Source organism: Balaenoptera acutorostrata, chromosome 21 (assembly GCF_949987535.1).
Source record: "Balaenoptera acutorostrata chromosome 21, mBalAcu1.1, whole genome shotgun sequence".
NCBI classification, from domain to species: Eukaryota; Metazoa; Chordata; class Mammalia; order Artiodactyla; family Balaenopteridae; genus Balaenoptera; species Balaenoptera acutorostrata.
Window position 1 is genome coordinate 13898014 of NC_080084.1, and position 19646 is coordinate 13917659.

A 19646-nucleotide genomic window follows, 5' to 3' on the forward strand; every position below is an offset into this window, starting at 1 on the left:
TTGGGACACTGTCGCAGACCAAAGGCTACTGCCCGTCAATAATACCTTTCTTGGACCAAAACAATGTGAACAATATTGCCCTTTAAAAAGAGAAGGGGAGTAACAAACTGGGAGTAACTCACAATGAACATGACCAGTGCAGAGTGGAATAAATCGTGAGCAAATAACAGTGACTCTGCGACAGTGTTATAACGTTAGCCCGTGATGCAAAAGAATTAGTCACTCCAACCCATTTTCAAAAACATGTAGCTCAATCAAAGTAGAGTTCTTAAACATTTTAGCTAGGGGTTGAGGATAAGGTGTGAAGACATGAAAACACGTGTTCCTAAAGATCCTCTGTGTAATTTTGATGTGCTCGTGTATTATTTTCCAATGCCATAGTGGAACTTTTAAATATGACTAAATGTCTTTGCAGGTACTGCCCGAACTTATGCAAAAGGAACTGCTCTAAGGGGCGACTGAAAGATGCTTATAAGATGCTAAGTTCTCCGGGGAAAAGTTATTGGCTGACATATACACACTACTGTATATAAAATAGATAACTAATAAAGACCTACTGTATAGCACAGGGAACTCTACTCAGTACTCTGTAATGACCTACATGGGAAAAGAATCTACAAAAGAGTGGATATATGTATATGTGTAACTGATTCACTTTGCTGTACACCTGAAACTAACACAACATTGTAAATCAACTAAACTCCAATAAAAATTTTAAAAATAAAATAAAATAAAAGTAAATCTCACAGATGTGCCCTTGCAGGTTTACAACTGCATCGTCATCGTCAGAATGACGTTTCGGAATGTTCTTGGGGGATCTGGTCTATTTTGGTCTAGCTGGGAAACAAACTCCAGTTGAGGTAGTAACTGATGAAATCGGGATCCTATTCTTCCCCATAGATTGCCCAGAATATCAAAGTCACTTAGAAAGAAAAAAGGAGTCGTTCTTTGGGGAATAGCATTGTGATGCTCCTGCAGCACCCTCTGGAGGCCAGAAAAAGGTGACACCAGTGAAACGGAGAAAGAGGAGAATTCTGACCTTCCAAAGGCAGAACTCCACAGATCTTACTTAAGTTGGACTCAAAAATGCACTCATGCAATTGTAATCAAGGCGACCTAAGAAACATGCGTACTTAATTTATAGTTTACAGATGCAAATAAATCCAAGGTGTATGTAACAACATTCTCAAATAATTGTTCTTTCATTAAAAAAAAAAAAAAAAAGGAATGCACTGATTAGTGTATTTCAGCCTGCATTCTGAATTCCTTGGGGAATTAATTGCAGAGGAATTTTTTCATAGTTAGAAGAGAGGGATGTGAAAATGTGACATTTTCATTCACAAAATGTAAGTAAGCAAGGTTATATAGGGTATTACTAATTGTCCAACTTTTCAAAGTAGTCAGCTTTATGCTTATCAAAACTGAGAATAAATTAAGCTTGTTTTTTTTTTTTTGCTTCTAACACCTCACTTTTTCTAAAGCAACAAACACTGACATCTATTGGCATTTTGGTAGCTCGCTTTTAAAGAATCTGTTAAAACTCACAAAAGGACACACGTGCAAACATGCGTACGATTAGGATGAACCCACAACACCACTTGGTGCTTTGAAGAAATTTCATTTTATGTACCTGACAGCATATTTTAATAGATGTTATTTTCCTCTGATGAAGATAAATCAGTTTTTAGGCTAATACTATATGATTTAAGTTTCTGTATTTTCTGTTTGTCAAGAGGAGAACTCGAGGGTTGATCAAAATATTAGAAGTCCACTTTTCTGCTTCTCTGAGCAAATGAAATCACTCACCCAAAATACTGACACTTAGTTTGTTTTCGTCTATCCTAACAGAACAGGATAAGATGAATACCGTTAGTGTCAAATGTAACTTGTCACTTTGAGAATGCTAATAAAACACTGATTTGCTAAGAATCACACTTCCAGAGCTTTAAGCACTACCTATAGCCATTCTAGTGTGTGCGGAGGTGGGGGATAATGAGAGATGTAGATTTTTTTAAAATATTCATTATTTTGTTTATATTTAGAAACACCTGCACTGGATTCTATGAACCTTGTTGGCAATATAATCTTACATCTGATAAAAAGATAACAAAGGGCATGTGGATCCACATTTTCCTTTTCAACTTGTACTAGTCCCAGAAGAGAAGACTACGCATGCATTCTACATAAGCATCAACTCTTCAGTGTGGCCAGAAAAGGACTCATGTTTCAAAACCTTCTCAAGTTTGAGACCTCAATCTTTTTCTGCCAGAGATAAAATGATATTGTACCTCACTCTACTTTCAATATTTAGACTGAATTCAGGACTGTTTTCATAAAACCTATATGCAGTTATGGTATTTGACATACTTATCCACTTTTCTCTCTATTTACAGGTAGTAGATATTAATATTTATACTCACTGTAATCTAAGGCCAGCTCTGGATTATTTTTTACCGCACAAGGTAAATTTGGAAAACTGTGTCAAATATCTTCGCAAAGGCACAGAAGATCTGTGTCTTAAATCATTTTCTGAAGAGAGCTAACATTTCTGGGGCACTTACTACTGCTATTATCTCATTTAAGCCTCAGCATAACTTTATGATAATAATTTTATTATCCCAATTTTACAAGTAAGGAAACAGGCATGGAGAGATTAAGTAACTTTCCCATGACTATACAGGTAGGGAGCAGACCTAGGATTTAAATCCAGGCAATCGGGCTGTAGCACTAAGTACCAGGTATCCTGTAGTAGTGAGGCATTTTCGTACTAAAGGACAGGCGATAAAACACACAAAGCATCTGTTACACTGCCTGGAACACGGTAGGATATTTAGTAAATAGTAGCTCCCTTATTAATAAGTATCAAATGCTAGTGCCTGGCCTGTGACGTGTTCATTGCTCTCATACTGGTTCAATATTTTCTGATGACTTACATATTTTATGGTCTTTTCTTCCCATTTTTCCATCATATCATTTTCTCATTTTGCAGATATGAGAACAGTATCCCAAGTTTCTCCCACTCTTTCTGCTTCAAAATCATTCTCCAAAATAAACCCGCTTCATTCTAATATTAGTATTTAATGTCTTTAATAATTACATCATCTAAGTGGTCACAAGTCACCAGCCTGAAACAGATCACTGGACATTCCTCCTGTTCTGTAAACAGGCGCTGCCCTGGTAGTGACGGGGCACTTCATATCCAAGAATGTTGACAAGCACTTCAGCATGGGAAGCCACTGAGTTAACAAAACAGGTGGGTGATGTCACCTGGGAAGCACATGGCCAGCTTCTACCCATTTGGGATACTAAGTGTTCTGATGTTTCCACCACTTGTACTTACAAACGCCCCTTCTGCCAGGGATGAAGGGAGACCCAGTAGTTCTAGAACTGAGCAAGGCTTGATAATGAATGGGTTCCAGGTCATTTAAAAGGAAAAAAAAATAAAAAGAATCCTTTGCAGAGAATCCTTTGCAGTGCTTTAATGAAAGAAAAACATCAGCAAACAGAGATTCAGAGAAGAAGCTTAGAGCCAAATACCAAATGGGCGGGGGGGGGGGGGTGGGGTGGGGTGGGGGAAGCTCTGGTTTTGTAATTCAGGCTTCAATAGACAAAGTTTGTTGAGCTGAATCAATATGAAAAGTCTGGATATGGGAGATCCAGCATCTAGGAGGTGCAGGAAGTTACAGCACCCTTGGTACATGGACCTCGTTACAAAGCCCAGGATTATGCTGAGGTTGCTTTTTTTTTTTTTTTTTTTTTTTGAGCAAAGAAGAAAAATCAATGACCCCAAGGGCCTGGGAACTATTAGAGTCATTACTGCGACACAGATAATTCTGTTGAACATCTGCAGCCATAACAGCGTGCAATTCAATATTCAGTATAAAAATGCGATGCTACGAAACATAGCTACGTATGTATCACATACCAGTCACACGTGTCGCATGAAAGTTAAAGAAATCTTTTTCCCCTAAAGCTATCCCTCCAACAGATGTGTTTATGCCTCCGCATATAATACAGCACACAGCGGGGCTGAGGGGCTGAGTTCTCTCAGCCTTATCTCTCCCTGGACTGTCGTGAAGTAATGTTATAACCTCCAAAAAGAGGCTTGGCTGTTGCAAGGGCATCATGTAGGACAGAAAGTTTCAGTGGCTGTTTTAAGAGAGGGGTGAAACCTGGGACTGAAGGGCACTGATGGAGGAGCTATGTAAGAGATGGGTGTCCTGTAAGCCCTAATTTGAGCTGGTATGCCAAGTGGCGATGTTATAGTTATGGCATCTAAAGGTCATTCCTTTGAGGATGCCTGAGGACTACAGAGTGCAAAAAAGCTTGAAAAAGAGGTGTGGGTTTCCCTCACAAACCATTATGGCTCTCAGTTATTTCTCTCCTAAGATAAGGAAAAGTACACTGACAGCATTACAAGGGAAATGACAAGAAGGAAAGAAACAGTGATTTCAAGGCAATACTATTTAACGCCAGGTGCTTTTATCTAAAGCAGGTTTCAAGTTGATCGTTGTTTTTGAATCAAATGAAGAATAAATGTTCTTATCTGCTTTATAGGGTTTAACAAGCACAAGGTGCCCTGGAGGGGGGTAAAAAGTTCCTCCCCAAGGAAGACAACTACCTGATGGAAAAGAGAGATACACTTTAAAACCAGCCTAGAGCCAAGTTCACTCCAGATTCTCTGGGAAGAGAGTCAAGAGAATGTCACTTAAAGATGCCAATCTATCTGGTTCAGAGGGAATCACAGCGGTGGGACTGGAAAGCATAATGAGAGTCACCAAGGAAGCTCTGGGACGCTGTGTCAGGAGAGAATATTAGGTAGTCCCAACACAGCTGCCTACCTAATAGATGAGATCTGTAGGGCACAGAAATGCCTGTTGGCTCTTAAAATCTCTCCCACCCACCACGGGTGCTTATCTGAAATGTCTTATGTTAAGTAAGGCGTTGCTGCCCTGAAGCCTTGACAAAGTGCAGACCTGTTACCTGAAAGGGATGCTACTTCAAGCCACCGTCCCCTCCTTAATTCATCAGACGTCCTCCAGAGGACCATAGAAACGTCTGAAGGCAGAGTACTCCCGGGCAGGACAGAACAACACTTAAAGAGCTCCGCTAATAACTCTTTACAACTTTACCACTGTGGTCAGGTCTAAGAGCTCTTTCATTTACTAAGATAACCTTCGAGAGGACAGTAGAGAATGTCACTTAGGGAGATTGCTAATCCAGCTCCCCACTTCAGCCCTTGTTGAATAAAATGCGATAGGGTATCTCCAAAACAGGGAGAAACTAAGGAAAATTTCAATACACCCTCATGAGGGCTAATGAAGGGTAATGAAGGTGGGGTAATGAAGAAGCACGCACAGGAATGGTCAGTGGCCAAACAATTACTCTCTGTTCAATTTGTTTTGCTCAAAACCTGTTTAAGGTCTCTGCCAATAAGCCAGGCTCTGAAATGCTCTCAGAGATGCCAGTAAGAGAACTAGGCAAATCTTGTTTTCTTCCTGCAAGGAACGGGCAAAGACTTCTGTAAGATAACAGAGTGCCATTGAATTAATTCTTCAGAAATGCTTTATGAAATGTGCTGGGGGACGTTCTAAGTGCCTTGAGGTATCTGGATCGATTAATAATTGGGAAGTGCAGAGGCAGAAAAAAAGCCCTTATATTCTTCCCCCTCCCCTCCATTTTTTTTTAAAGCATCTTCTTCACTTAATCACTCATAAACAAGTATTTATTTGGGGCGCCTCCTCTGTCCAAGACTGTCGAAAGCATCAGCCCTTCTTAGGGAAACAGAAGGTGAAACTGTCATTCACGTCCGTGTTCCGATGATCAAGCACTAGACTTGTCTCTAGAAAGCCTCAGCTGCCATTTCATTCTATTATATAACCAGTGAGCAACTGGGTTCAAAAGTTCAAATGAACTTTTGCTTTGGGGCATCTCTTGGGAACATAAATTAACCACATTTATCAAAGAGATCCTGAAAAATAGAACTGCAAAACCGAAAGTTTGAGAACATTTCTGGAGCAGACCTGATTCCTGGCACTGGGCTGGATTTTATCTGCTTCGCTGACCTCTAGGAATCCCTCTCAGCTGATCTGAGCGCCGATACCGCAGGGCTGAATCTGGGTGAGCGTCCGCGCACACCGCGACCCTGCACTCCCGCTCCGGGGCCCAAAACACCGATGCGCGACCGCTCGCGTTCTCTCTAGAGCGCCCCGTTCTTCCGAGCCAGGCGCTCCGAGGGGAGACCCGTTCCCGCTTTTCTCGCTAGAGGGCAGGCGGGGCCCGTGCAAAGCGCTGCTGGCGCTGGACACGCGCGCACCCGGCCTCCGCTCCTGCACGCCGGGTCCCGCTCCCGGGCTGGGCTCGGCTCTCGGGCGCTGGGCAAAGGCCGTGCCAGGGAGCGCGGCGCGTCCGGGTCCTCCGGAGGCGCGGTCCCGGCTTCCGCCCTCACCCTGAGCGCGGGGTGCTGGAGCCCGGGTGGGGCTCGATGCCCAGGTAAGGGGCGGCCCCACGGAGGGCGAGCACCGCCCGGCCCCGCGGACGGCCGGGAGCAGGGCCAGGCGCCCGGAGCGCAGGGCGCGGGCAGGCGGGGGCGAGGCGGCGGCATCGGAGGAGGAGAAAGAGAAGGAGGAGGAGGATCGCGGAGCCCCGGCCGCGCGGCGCACTCACCTGGGCTCTGGCCTCCCGCCGCGGGCGCGGGCTTCTTCCCGGAGCCTCGGTCCTTCTTGCCCTTCCCCTTGCCTCTGCCTTCTTTGCGCTCCGACATCTCGCCCGAGAAGTGCACGCTCTGCGCGGACGGCGCCCGGCGGAGGCGACGCGCGACAAGTTTGGTCCAAGGGCTGGGATCGGCTTTGGGAAAAGTTTGTCCCTCGAGGGCGGGTAGAACCACCGGCCGGGCTGCGGCGCGCGCGCTGCGCGGGGCGCGTCTCCTGTCGCCGGCGGGGAGCGCGGGGACGCGGCGTGCGGTCCGGGCCACCTGGGACTGGCGGTCGCGCTCGCTCTCGGGGCGGCTCCTGTCGCGCAGGGAAGTGCTCGGTTCCCGCCGCTGTCGGCTCCTGTCGCGGCCTCGGTCCGGCACGCTCGCAGCCCGAGGAGGGAGAGGAGATCACCGTCCGGCCAGCGCTCGCGTCGCCCAGCAGCCGCCGTCACCCCGCTCCTGCCCTCCGCGCGAGCCCGGAGTTCCGACAAGTTGGGGGGAACTCCTCGCCGGCTCTTTTTCAATTGCCCCACCGCCAACCACCTCCCGCCCGCAGGTTGGACGCTGGCGCCTCCTTCTCGCCCTCCCCTGGCCTCGCCCCCTCCCTCGTCCCCGCCACACCCCCACCCCGAGGCGCGGACACGCCACCGGGAGGAGCCTGGGCTCGGCGCTCGCGGGCGCAGCCCCTTTCCCTCCCCGAGCCGGCCTGGGCGGGGGGCGGTGCGCGGGGCGGCTGCCGGGCACTCCCGACAGGGGTCGCTGGAAGCCGCGCGCAGCCGCCGCCGCCGCCGCCGCGCCCGCGGGAGCCGGACCGCGCGTCCCGGGGAGATTCCGAGACCCAGGAAGGGATCCGGACCCGGGGCCCTCGCTCCTCGCTCCGCTTCCCTGCCAGTCAGCGCCCGGGAGGGCTGGCCCCTTCCCTCCAGCGCGGAGAAAATGGTGGAGACAAATTTTGCAGCTCCGACACCTGCCCGGCCAAATTAAGGCTCTGGAACCCGTGGGAAGGAGAGGAACGGCTGCTATTTTCTCATTAGAGTTTGGGGTTCCGTCCTTTCTTTAGTGAAAAAACCCACACGCACGTAGAGCAAAGATAAAACTCTGGGTGGAAGGGGGATTGAGTAAGGCGGCTGTGGATACACAGGAAGGGCTCGGGGGACCGTAAAGATGGTTAGATAAATCCATCTTCGTCGGTCTGCTCCTGGGATGTGTCTGTCCTGCCTTCGTGTGTTTAACAACGTGCCAACGTGTCAGACTTCTCATCTTCAGCTTTTCCTAAAAGAAATAATAATAACCTGGCCTCTGCTAAGGGGGAGGGGGGGTCTCCTAAACTGTATCTCTCACTACAATTTAATTTTTCAAGTTGTAACTAAACTGATAAAACCCGGGTTGGAAAGCGATCGACAATAAAATTACTGCACTAGCTAGAGTCACTCAGTTCTGCTGAGAAAGCAAGTACGGGGAGGTAAAGTGGAGAGACAGAACCAGAGGTCCTGAATTCGTCAGTGCTAGCTTTCTCCGATTCAAACTTCCCTCAGAACTGCGGGTGAAACCTACTTCGCCTTCCCTTGTCCTCCCTCTGGTGGAGAATTCTAAAGAGCAGAGAAATCCAGAAAACGTTAGCACCCTGCTGCGAAGGACAACAGTGAAAGGCCAGGGTAATCAGCACCGCGTAATGATCCAGAATCATGTAAAGCAAACGTTCTCATAGTGGTATGGCAGCTGTGGCTAAGTCAGAATGTTCATTTACAGTGACAGGCCCACGTGTTGTGTTCTGGAAGAGGTGAGTACCAGCCACCCATATGTGAAATTTACTTAGTCCTCTTTAAAAGTCATTTGCTCCTGATTTTCCATCCTCTGGGATTAATGCTAACTGAACCATTACCTACAGACAGCCTTCTTGGTATATTTTCCAAATGCCACCATTTAAATAAAGGTGAAATCTGGGGTGCCTTCCTGCTATGTATGTGGAAAGGGAGGGGGGACAAAAACAGTTATTTAAAAACTGTCCTAAATTAAGAACGATTTTATTCTCCTTTAATTTGTACTGTAATAAGAACCTAACTCTATTGGGTGGGTTAAGTCGTTAAAAAATATCTTAGCAGTACTGCCATCATTTATTTTGAAAAATGTGATGTCCAAATATCTTCTGATAACCTTCCAACGAACACCACACATCAATTATACTGGGCCATAAAAACAGCAAAATCAGGGAGATTATGAATACTGAATAGCACTATAATATTCCACAGAGTCTAATGTAAACTGGAACTGAATGATGGCTGAAATAACTCTGCTTTCCCAGGTGGGGCCACTACTTAACAAACAGGAGAACAGCAAAACTCAGAAAGGGGAGCCCTTTCAAAAAGGGTCCTTTTTTCTCCAGGATATGAGACCCTGTAAGGGCTTAGTATACAATTGCTACATGTTACCAGATACATCATTATTTTCGAACTGAAGGATAGAAAGCAGAAATGTATTTTGGAATTAAAAAATACAGTTTCAGATCTTTCCAAATAAAACAGAAAGCCAGCTGGAAAACCCAGTTTGAAATTGCCCTTAAATTATTCATCTCTATGGTCAGGAAGTAGCAGATGAATTTGTTGTTGTTGTTGTTGTTTTGCATTTTTATAAATCCTCGGAAGTGATCAGAGCAGGGATGGAGAAAGGAGGGAACCTTTCTTTGCTTTCTTGAAAATCAAAATATTAACCTCAATTTAGAAACAATGACATGTTTTCATGGTATCGTTTTAATAATTTGTTATGTATTGTTCAGCTCTTGGAGTCTGTATCATACAGGGTATATCAGCTCTCAGGTTATGTATGTCAACTCCTGAAAACTAGAGTGGATATTTATAAATAAGCAACTTGAGAAATAAAGAAAGACAAAATGGAGCTCTTATATTAAATGACAGAGTATAATAAAGGCAGTCCTGCGCCATAACACTTTTCTTTGGCTACGCTTAACTTTTAGAAACACTCTTAGAATCCACAAAGCTGGCCAAATATACCCTTTCTCTCATTAATTCCCATTTGGAAAATACTCCAAGAAAATCTTAAAAAGAAAAACAAATGAAAAGTGAAAGAACATTAATATATGAACATTTATATATTTTTGCAAAATATTGTGCATACTGACAGTAATGGGAATTTCATTTTAAATTCTGCAAATAGATATCTTTAACTTTTAAAAAATGCAGTAACAAGATAATTTATATAGATTATTTTTTTAAACTTTGCAACGAATTCATTGTTAATAAAGATGCATGAATACAAAAGAAAATCTCCCTCACCAGAGCCAGCTCCAGCACGATCACTAAAGGCGCGTGACTTATTCACTAATTCACAAAGCATTTACTGAACTAAATGCTCGACAGCAGAGAAACAAAAAAAGAAAAAAAATTGCCCCATTCTCATGAAGCCAAAATAATATGAGAAAGGCATGAAAACAAATTAATTATTACAATACAAATGAAAAGCAGAGCCAGATAAGTTTTCCAGGGCCTGAAGCTCATAAGATTTGGGAGATCTTTTTAAAGGGAAAGAACACAAACTTGAAAATACAAATTTAGATCCAAGACTGTTAAAGGGAGCCTTGGAAGTGAGAGGCCCTGAAGCTTCCTTAGCTTCATGGCAAATTCACTTCTAGTGATTCCAAGCATATTCCACTATCTGCACAATTATATACTAATTCAGAGATTAGATACTACTTTCACATACTATCACTATAAAGAGAAGACATTAACAGGCAGTCAAAAGGAATACACACTTTTTTTTTTTTTTTTTTTTTTTAGATTCCATATATATGTGTTAGCATACGGTATTTGTTTTTCTTTTTCTGACTTACTTCGCTCCGTATGACAGAGTCTAGGTCCATCCACCTCACTACAAATAACTCAATTTCATTTCTCTTTATGGCTGAGTAATATTCCATTGTATGTATGTGCCACATCTTCTTTATCCATTCATCTGTCGATGGACACTTAGGTTGCTTCCGTGTCCTGGCTATTGTAAATAGAGCTGCAATGAACTGAAACAAGCAAAGACTATAGTGTAAGGAAAATAAGATGAAAGCAGCTTTAAGAATTCAGTAATCAGCAATTGTCCTGTATGTTTAGTTAGACTCTTAGAATAAACATGCAAGCTGAGTTTGTTAAACAAAAGGCTTCTGACCAACAAGATACCCTTGCAAAACTGGAAATGGTGTCCTCCGGTACATTTGGAAAATATTTAACAAAATTCTTAGCTAATCATATTCTGTCTGCTGTGAAGAGTCAGTTTGACAACAAATTGTAAGTTTAGAATCCTAAGAAAAATACTAAAAAGGTAACATTCAAACAACACTGAAATGAAATCTGTGTTTATGCTTTTCTGCTTTGTGTGATTTTTAAACATTATCCCACACCAATGATTGTTGTTATTATTATTATTGTTTATCATTATTATTAATGATAAGATTACTCTCATGATTGTAGGGATACATCATAGATTAAAATGGATTATACAGCTGAATACTAGTGCCTACTTTCTTTCTGTGGACACTATCTGAAAAACAGGCCTAGTGTCATAAACCTCTTCTCTAGTAGGGTGGAGATGTAAGACTTAATAGTCTTTGAAACGTTTTAATTTCTTTTAAGAAGAATACAATCTCATGCAGCTTTTTGATTTCTCTTTCTTACCTCCACACTAATTATTTATCTTTATCTTCCTCATCCCCTTGCAACACATACTTAAGATGCGTATGTGATACCAATACCTCAAATGTATATATACATGCATATATGCGTACACATATACATATGTAGATATACATGTGTGCATACATCTGTATTTGTGAGTGTATGAACGCATATGTGTGTGGGTGTATAGTTAGTTATTGCTTCTCTTTCCTCTACTGGAAATGAGAAACACTGTATTTGAATGCGAATCTATAAAAGGTGGAGATCATATATCCTTTTATCCACTTTTTTCATATCTCTATCCATGAGAATTCTCAGCACCGTACTTTGCACGCAGTAAGCACTAAATGGTTTTGCATAGAATGAATTTAAATAGAATAGGATGAATATAAAAAGACTGGTTCTGATATTACCGTTTCTATCAATCAATTACCAATCACCTACCCTGACAATCATCTTTGCCACCTCCTTTCTGCAGCCAACCCCTCCCCAAATCCTGTCATTTTGACTTGCCTCCTTTTATTTCTCATCACTAAGTACCACCCAAATTTAAGCCTTCGTCTTATCTTTGCTTTGATCATAGTAAAGCTTTGCACCTGGACTCTTACTCCCTCCAATTATTTTGCTACTTGCAGCAGTCAGGGGAGTCTTTGAAACGCAGACTTAACCCAGCCATCCTTTGCTTCCCAGAACCATACCCAGTGTCCTTGACGGGCTAGCCTGTGCCTAACTCCAGCCTGATCTCACTATGCTTCAACCCTCCCTCTCTATGCCTCATGCGTGAAGGCTTCTTTGCAACATGCCTCTAATGCTTGTCATTCTTTCCAGCCTCAGTGCCTTTGCACTTACTGTTTCCTCTGCGTGAATTTACCACACTTGGTCTAATTCCACTTGCTGCTCAGGCTCCAACTGAATTTCAGTTGCTTAGAAGGGCTTTCCATTACCTTTGAAAAGGATTTTAATCTCCCATCCCATTTTTACACCTCCTTCAGAACATTTCTTCGAGTTTGTAATGATTTTGTGTGTGTGATTTTTATTTTTACAAGGATTTTTTAAATGATTTTTTACAGTGTTTTTCTTATACAATGATCTGTTCCCACTGGACGTTAAATTTTTTGAGGGCAAAGACTATTTCATGTTCTATGTTATATCTCTAGCACTGTGCCTGTTTCATCATAGCCAATTACATACATTTAGTTAATTGGTGAATAAAGGAGGATACCTAGAATTGCTTTCATATGTATATAAGACTATACATACATATATGTGTGTATGCTTATGTTTATTTGGTCAAATTTTAAAATGATAATGATGCTTATGGTACCAGGCATGACATTTGGGGATAATTTCTGTTGAATAAGCCTTTCTAAGAACAGACATATAGAATAAGAATCTTGACTAATAGGTATAATTTCTCAAAACTTTAAGAGGTGAGGTGATAACTTCTGTGAAATGGTAAAATCCCAAGAAAATACTTACCTTTTTTTAAAAAATTGCCTCTGCAAATTTCACCTGTAGATTACATTTATTGGCTCCATTTCCTTCCTTGCATTTGTATGAGGTGTCAGAGAGACCCATAAAAGAGCTGGGTTTTAGCAAGGCTGTTCTAACAAAGTGATAATGGATGAAAACCTTTAAACACAGCATTGTTAACAGAGAGTTAAAAACCCCTTTCTAGCCTTGGCATCATACAAGGTTCCTATTCCCATAGGATTATTTTTCACTTAACACACTAGTGGTAAGTCCATATATAGTCATTTTAGCAAGTTGCACCCAGTAACCACCTTACAGTTATCTTTGAGTTTAGATTTAACTCCCTTAGTATTTTCCTCACTTCCCATCATGCATATCCATATAACAAAGGGATTTGTCCATACATGCATCGGGTTCAGATTCTGTGAACATCTAATATACAGCCCAGAGAGAGATTCAGATGCTTCGGTGTCTTTTAAGAGTCATCCCACAAGATCCTCCAAGGTTAACATCTTTCCTTTCAAGAGTCACTTTATTCATTATTGTGAAAAGATTCACCCCTGCTAAATGTATAATGATGTTAAAATACAAATGTAAGGTCGGGAGTGATGAATTAGTACTTCAAATATTTGAACAGTGCGAATAATTTAACAGATCAACTCTGCTTTGGTATGTCCCAGAAGAGACACCTGGTAGAAAGCATTTCCAAAACAGATTATAGTGTATAGGAAATTACTTCACAATGTCATCAGGATAACTGGTCTGTATGGAATGAAACCCTGACCCACAATGTTATGTACCTGGCCTAGGCATGTAATAACACCACAATTATTCTTTTTCCTTCTTTCTCATGTAATTCCTTCTAACTTCCTTACTAAATCTTTATGAATACTACCCTCCCCGCCTTTTTTTTTTTTCAGCTCCTGTTCAAGTTAGAGCCCAATACTTCATATATCTGACTTGACTAGGGATTTTTAGTTTTGAGCTCAGAGCCAAAAGTGAAGTTCTCAGTGGAATGTTACAGTCATCTCCACCCCTGGACCCCAGCCTAGATTCTAGTTCCTTCGCAACGGACCAACTTTCAACATACTAGATGTTTGGGAAATTTTGTGTATGTGTGTGTTAAAAAATTTATATCTTTCACTTCTCATTCATTTGGGAAAAGAATTTCACAAGTATTAACAACTCAAGAAAGCAATTCATCTTGTAAAGATGATTTAGCAGAATAATTAGATAACTTGACAGAAACTAAATGACCATCCAAAAAATAACTGGTGACCAACCATGCAGAAGATTACATTCTTATGGAAAATGCTGTCTTTTCTGCTTAATCATAAAGACTGTGTTTGTTCCAGTTCTTTCCCATAAATACAAGATGGAGACCACCTAGTTCAAATGGTCCAGGAAACTCTGGTCTTGCCTAGGGCCTTACTCAGCACGTAGGGTTCTTTAGAGTCCCGAGAAATTCTGGGGGTGATCCTGGAAACTAGATATTCAACGGAATGTCTAAGAAATATGTTTGGATTAGTATTTGTGAGTGATCTTTGTTCAGTCCTAGAGCAGACTGAACTCTTTAAGATCCTGTTAAGCAGATACATTCAGGCACAAAAAATTCTGTCAGTCCATCTGGGACTTCTGTCTTCAAGACCGACCAAAACCAGCCCTGGTATTGTAGGTAGGAAGAGAAAGTCACTTTTACTTAAGTGGCAATTATCTTGCTTCGGAATTACATCATCTTTTTTTTTTTTTTTCCTGTTGTAGTTGTTGTGGTTTCCAAAAGATCGTCTAACAGAATGAGGTGGAAATCCACTATCACTTTTATTTTCATAATAAGTAGACCCCTGAGAGCCCACAATGTGCTAGGGTTTACATCAGTGTGTGTTTATTATGGGTACTAAAACTATACAGTATTTCTAGCTCAGAAGCGCAAGGTAAAGAACTTAATACATATTTTCTCAACTCATTGTTTTCTTTTAAAATTTACTTTTTCCCTCTTCCCTGAGAAACTTTCATTAAACTATTACCAATTCTTTCCCTCCCTTGTCCTACTGCTGAATCCGCCCTGACAATCTCTGATGCCAGGTCACTCCAATTACCCAATTTTCTCCATGAACATTATCTTTCCCTGTTCTAACAAAGAAGCCAGAACAAAAAAAAACCTCTCTTAACCCTTCCTTTCCTTTTATGACCAAACACTTTCAGTTCTTTTTTATCAGCTCACGGAATCCACCTGTTCCCCCAACTCACCACCAATCTCATGGAACTGCTCAGAATTCACCCGTGCCTTCCTTATTGTCATATGAAGTGTCGTCTTCTTAGTCCTTATGCTTGGGGACACTGATACACACATCATCTTGAAACCTTCTCCTGTAACTCATAGTAATATCTCGGTGGCAGAACTTTCTGTCTCTTTTCCCCAATTCTTTTTTTTTTTTTTTGTCTACCTATATCATATCATGCTGGCTCATGGTCCAATATATAAAACTCTTTTTCTTAACTACATGATAATCCTAGAAAAATATCATTCACTACCACTGTATCAAATTTTGATAATTCACAAACGTGTGTGTGTGTAATTTTTTTTCCCTAAACTCCAAGTCTCAATTTCCACTACCTCAAACTGACCAGTTTGTTCATTCCCATCCCTCTCCCCCCTCCCGCCCCTCCAGAACCAGACATGGTGCAAGATCAGAAACTAGGTGTCATCCTTCATTTTTCTCCTCACATCCTCCTTTCCTCCCCTGATTCCAGCCATTTGATGCCCCAGTCCCAGCGCTCTTATCTGAAGCAGCTTTTATCCTCATCACTTGTCTCCTTTGCTTCTCCCCTGAGCTGGGTCCTCAGTCATTCTTTGACTGACCTTTTTTCAAATACCCCTCTTACTGCTTCAGCTTCCATTCTCACACCCAGCCATCCTCCTTCCAGCTACCGGAGTTAATCTTCTAAAATACAGCTATTATCTTGTCATCCTTTATGTAACATTTCTATGGAGTCCTGTTGCTTTAAAGTTGCAACTTCTCCTTAGAGGGTAGTCAGGTCCTTCCCAATTCAAGTGCTGCATAAATAGTCAACCTCTCTTCTATCTTCCCCCCCGTAGTTGGTGTACTCTGCTCACACTGAACTATATCTTTTCTTACTTCTATGCCTTTAACTCTGTTTTTCCTTCTCCCTAGAATTTCTTTCCCTTTTCTGCCTAGCAGGCGGACCCAACTCAAAACTCACCTTTTCTATTTTTCCCTGATGCTCCCCTCACAATCGCTGCTGCACATATGTCTTCCTTATATGTCTCTTGAGCTCAGCACCTTTATTACTATCATTATTTGTTTTCAAGCCTGTTTCCCTGCTCTGCAGGAAAGATGCCTCAGGAATCATCTCTAGTTCCATAAAGTACACATCTGACATATGTATATTAAAATGCATAGACTATAAATGTGTTCAAAGAATCCCCAATTTACATTTAATTCAACTTCAGAGTGATTGAGTAGTAGTTGAAGGGCTTTGAAATCTTTCCAAATTTAACTTTTTACTCCAACGCAAAGGGGACTTTCGCTAAGTAATTACAACTTTTCCAAGCTCTGCAGCTGTATGAGCCCAATCTTAACTGACTTGTTCAACCAGAGTTACAGTTAGCAGGATTCAAGAACAAGGCTTGCTGGTTTCTACCACTACATTTCTGTGTACTGAAATCCATTTAAGCCCCCTTGTTGACCTACTCTATGTCTTATTTGCCCATATTAAAAAAAAAAAAAACTTGTATAATAGTATCAATACTTGTTACATATTAATCATCATGATGAGGTATTATAAAGTTCAACTCATCCCTTATCTGTAAACTCCTCTATAAAGAAAAATAAGTTTATGATGTAGAACCTTCATCTTGATTTCTGAAAACTTTAATGATAACACTGGAAGGGAGAAGGAGTGTCCCTTTATATAGTTGATATTTTTTGATTGCTTGAAATAGCCTCCATCTCAGAGACTGCTGGTAACTCTGCAGCCCCATCTACCATCCCCCACTCTCTGCTTAAGTGTCTGAGAGCCTCTGAGGGTCACAGTCTCCACCTTGGACCTTAGATGGAAGCCTGTCTTCAAGAAAGCACCAATGGGGCTTCCCTGGTGGCGCAGTGGTTGAGAGTCTGCCTGCTAATGCAGGGGACACGGGTTCGAGCCCTGGTCTGGGAAGATCCCACATGCCGCGGAGCAACTGGGCCCGTGAGCCACAACTACTGAGCCTGCGCGTCTGGAGCCTGTGCTCCGCAACAAGACAGGCCGCGATAGTGAGAGGCCCGCGCACCGCGATGAAGAGTGGCCCCCACTTGCCGCAACTGGAGAAAGCCCTCGCACAGAAACGAAGACCCAACACAGCCATAAATAAATACATAAATAAATAATTCGTTAAAAAAAAAAAAAAAAAAAAGAAAGCACCAATGAACCGGACAGAGCTTTGAATTCCGACTCTGCTGCTTCACAGCTGGCTCCTCATCTGTAAGAGGGGGACTATACTACCAATTGTAACAGATCACTGGGGTGAGGATTAGATGAGCTCACGGGAGTCGTGTCCAGCCTACAGGAGGCGCTAGAGAAATGGCACCTCAATTGGTCGTCAACTGTCCGCTGACTTCTAGCTGCTGTTGCGCCTATCGAACATCTCTGAGTCCAGGCCAACTTTACTAAAAGAAGCATTTTGCCAAAAGGATAGGTGATTTTTTTTTTTTTTTTTTTTTTTTACCATTCAGTAATGACTGAATAGGTAATTCTGAATTACCCCAGGCCATTGGCACTTAAGGCTACAAAGAATAAGTAAAACTAATGAAAATCAGATATTTTTATGGATTTGAAGTTTTCACCACACTGCTCCTAATTCACCTCCTCTCATCATCCCTTTCTGGGTTTTCTGTAGGACAGATGACTCTTCACTGGCTCAGTGGAAGGCAGCAGAGGGAAAAAGGAGGTAAAAAAGGAAAACTAGCATTTGAATGAGTAGAATATTTAGTAGAAGATTTTATAAGTAGAATTCTAATTCTAATCACAGGATTCCTGTCCCCTCGTTCACATACCCTGTATGATCCCCTCTTCTTGAGTATGGGGAGGGGGAGACCTATGGATATTATGGGTTATGGCTCCTGTGCTTAGGTTATCAATCTGATGACTCTGAGTTAATCCAGAAGGTGGGTCTGACCTAATCAGGTGAGTCCTTAAAAGGAGGGCTGAGCCTTTCCTGAAGAGAAAGATCATCCTACTGACTTTGAAGAAGTAGCTGCCATGTAATGAGAGGGTCACACGCCTAAGAGTGAAGGGTGGCCTCTAGGAGCTTAAAGCAACCTTGGCTGACAGCCAGCAGGAGAACAGGGACCTCAGTCCTACAACCACAAGGAACCGAATCCTGCCAACAGTGTTGATGAGCCAGGAAAAGGACCTGAGCTCCAGCTCAGAACACAGCCCAGTCGATGGCTTGATTTCAGCCTTGTAAGACCCTAAGCAGAGGACCTAGTTACGCCCTGCCCAGAATTCCGGCCGACAGAACTGGGAGCTGATAAATGAGTGTTGCTTTTGGGTGCTAAGATTGGGGTGATCTGTTACAGAGCAATAGTAAGCTAATGCAGTTATAAAAACATCTTAGTTTATACAGTGCTTTAGAAAGCAGATATTGAAGGGGCTGGAAAATGACAAATGGGAAGAAAGTCTGGAATCTGCAGTGACTCTCCCCACTCTGCCACTTCCTAGCTCCATGGATTTGGGGAGTCACTTAACTTCCCCAGCCTTAATTTTCCTTGTCTGTAAAATGAAGGGCTGAATGATGGACAAGATGCCTCCAAGGTGCTTTTATATTTTACATCCTTAGATGATAAAACTCTTATTTTTTGAGAGGATAAAACAAGGCACATGGGGAAGTAATGTAGAAACTTTCACAGATGGCAGCTCAAACCCAACTCAGAAATCCTAGCTCCTCTATTTGTAGACCATCCTGTCTCCAACCCATTCTCTGAGCTTCAGCCAGACTCACAGGCATTAAATGGACTCCAAGAAGGTTTATAAGCTTCACCCACAGGTCCAAAGGGGATCTGAAGAATTGTGGCTTTTTTCTATGTTTGGAGGGTAGGGGTTTGTTTTTATTTCTCACAGGGAGATTTTTGGTATATGTTTTCTGCCAAAATAATCAGTAAGATAAAGCACCTGCCATGGAGATGAATGCTATATAAACTTTGATATGCATCCATGGTGGACATAAAAAACTTTTCTATAAATAATAACAATTTAACTCAAAAATATATCACAGCCTAAGGATTCTTTAGGGAAATGTGTATATGTTCCTAAGGAAGGTCCATGGTCCTGAAGAAGCAAAATTTTTGGCATGGATAAGAGAGACGTTTAACAGAGCTGTTTCTGCTCTAGTACATAAGTTTTTATCTGTTGATCTGTACAAATAACCCAAATGGAAACTTCCTTATGAGACAGAAAAGTAGAGTGAAATGTTTCAAGTCCACAATATCAGCTGGAATGAAATTATAGCTGTGTCGTTTAGAAAGCGGTTCCTTTCAACAAGATTTACTATGTTACTATGACTAGATGAATTTATCTCCTTTTCCCAAACTTATTAAAGCATAAAACACTTCCCTAAAGCCACTTTGGCTCAAATGTGTTTTTCAAGGAAAGTTGTGGTATGCATTGACTAATTCCAAGAAACCAAAGTAATCTAAAACTTTCAAATCCTGGAACAATCTCAAAACGCTCAATAATAGAACATGCTTTAACTCAGCTCACAGATTATCTATATAGGCAACATAGAATGGATTCTGAAAGAC

At 42.0% G+C, this 19646-nt stretch overlaps 1 protein-coding gene across 7 annotated transcripts in view; it reads right to left on the minus strand.

The window, feature by feature from the left end:
* NRG1 (neuregulin 1) overlaps positions 1-19646 on the minus strand; it is a 1026134-nt gene that overhangs the window by 208626 nt on the left and 797862 nt on the right. For 6 of the 7 annotated variants that reach the window (XM_057537373.1, XM_057537370.1, XM_057537372.1 and 3 more), the window contains exon 1: positions 6667-7278. The exons of the other annotated variant lie outside the window; for it this stretch is intronic. In XM_057537373.1, coding sequence (XP_057393356.1) covers positions 6667-6763 — 97 coding nt within the window. In that variant the 5' untranslated portion in view covers positions 6764-7278. Of the gene's footprint in view, positions 1-6666; positions 7279-19646 lie in introns of those variants that run through there. 7 annotated transcript variants of the gene reach the window in all.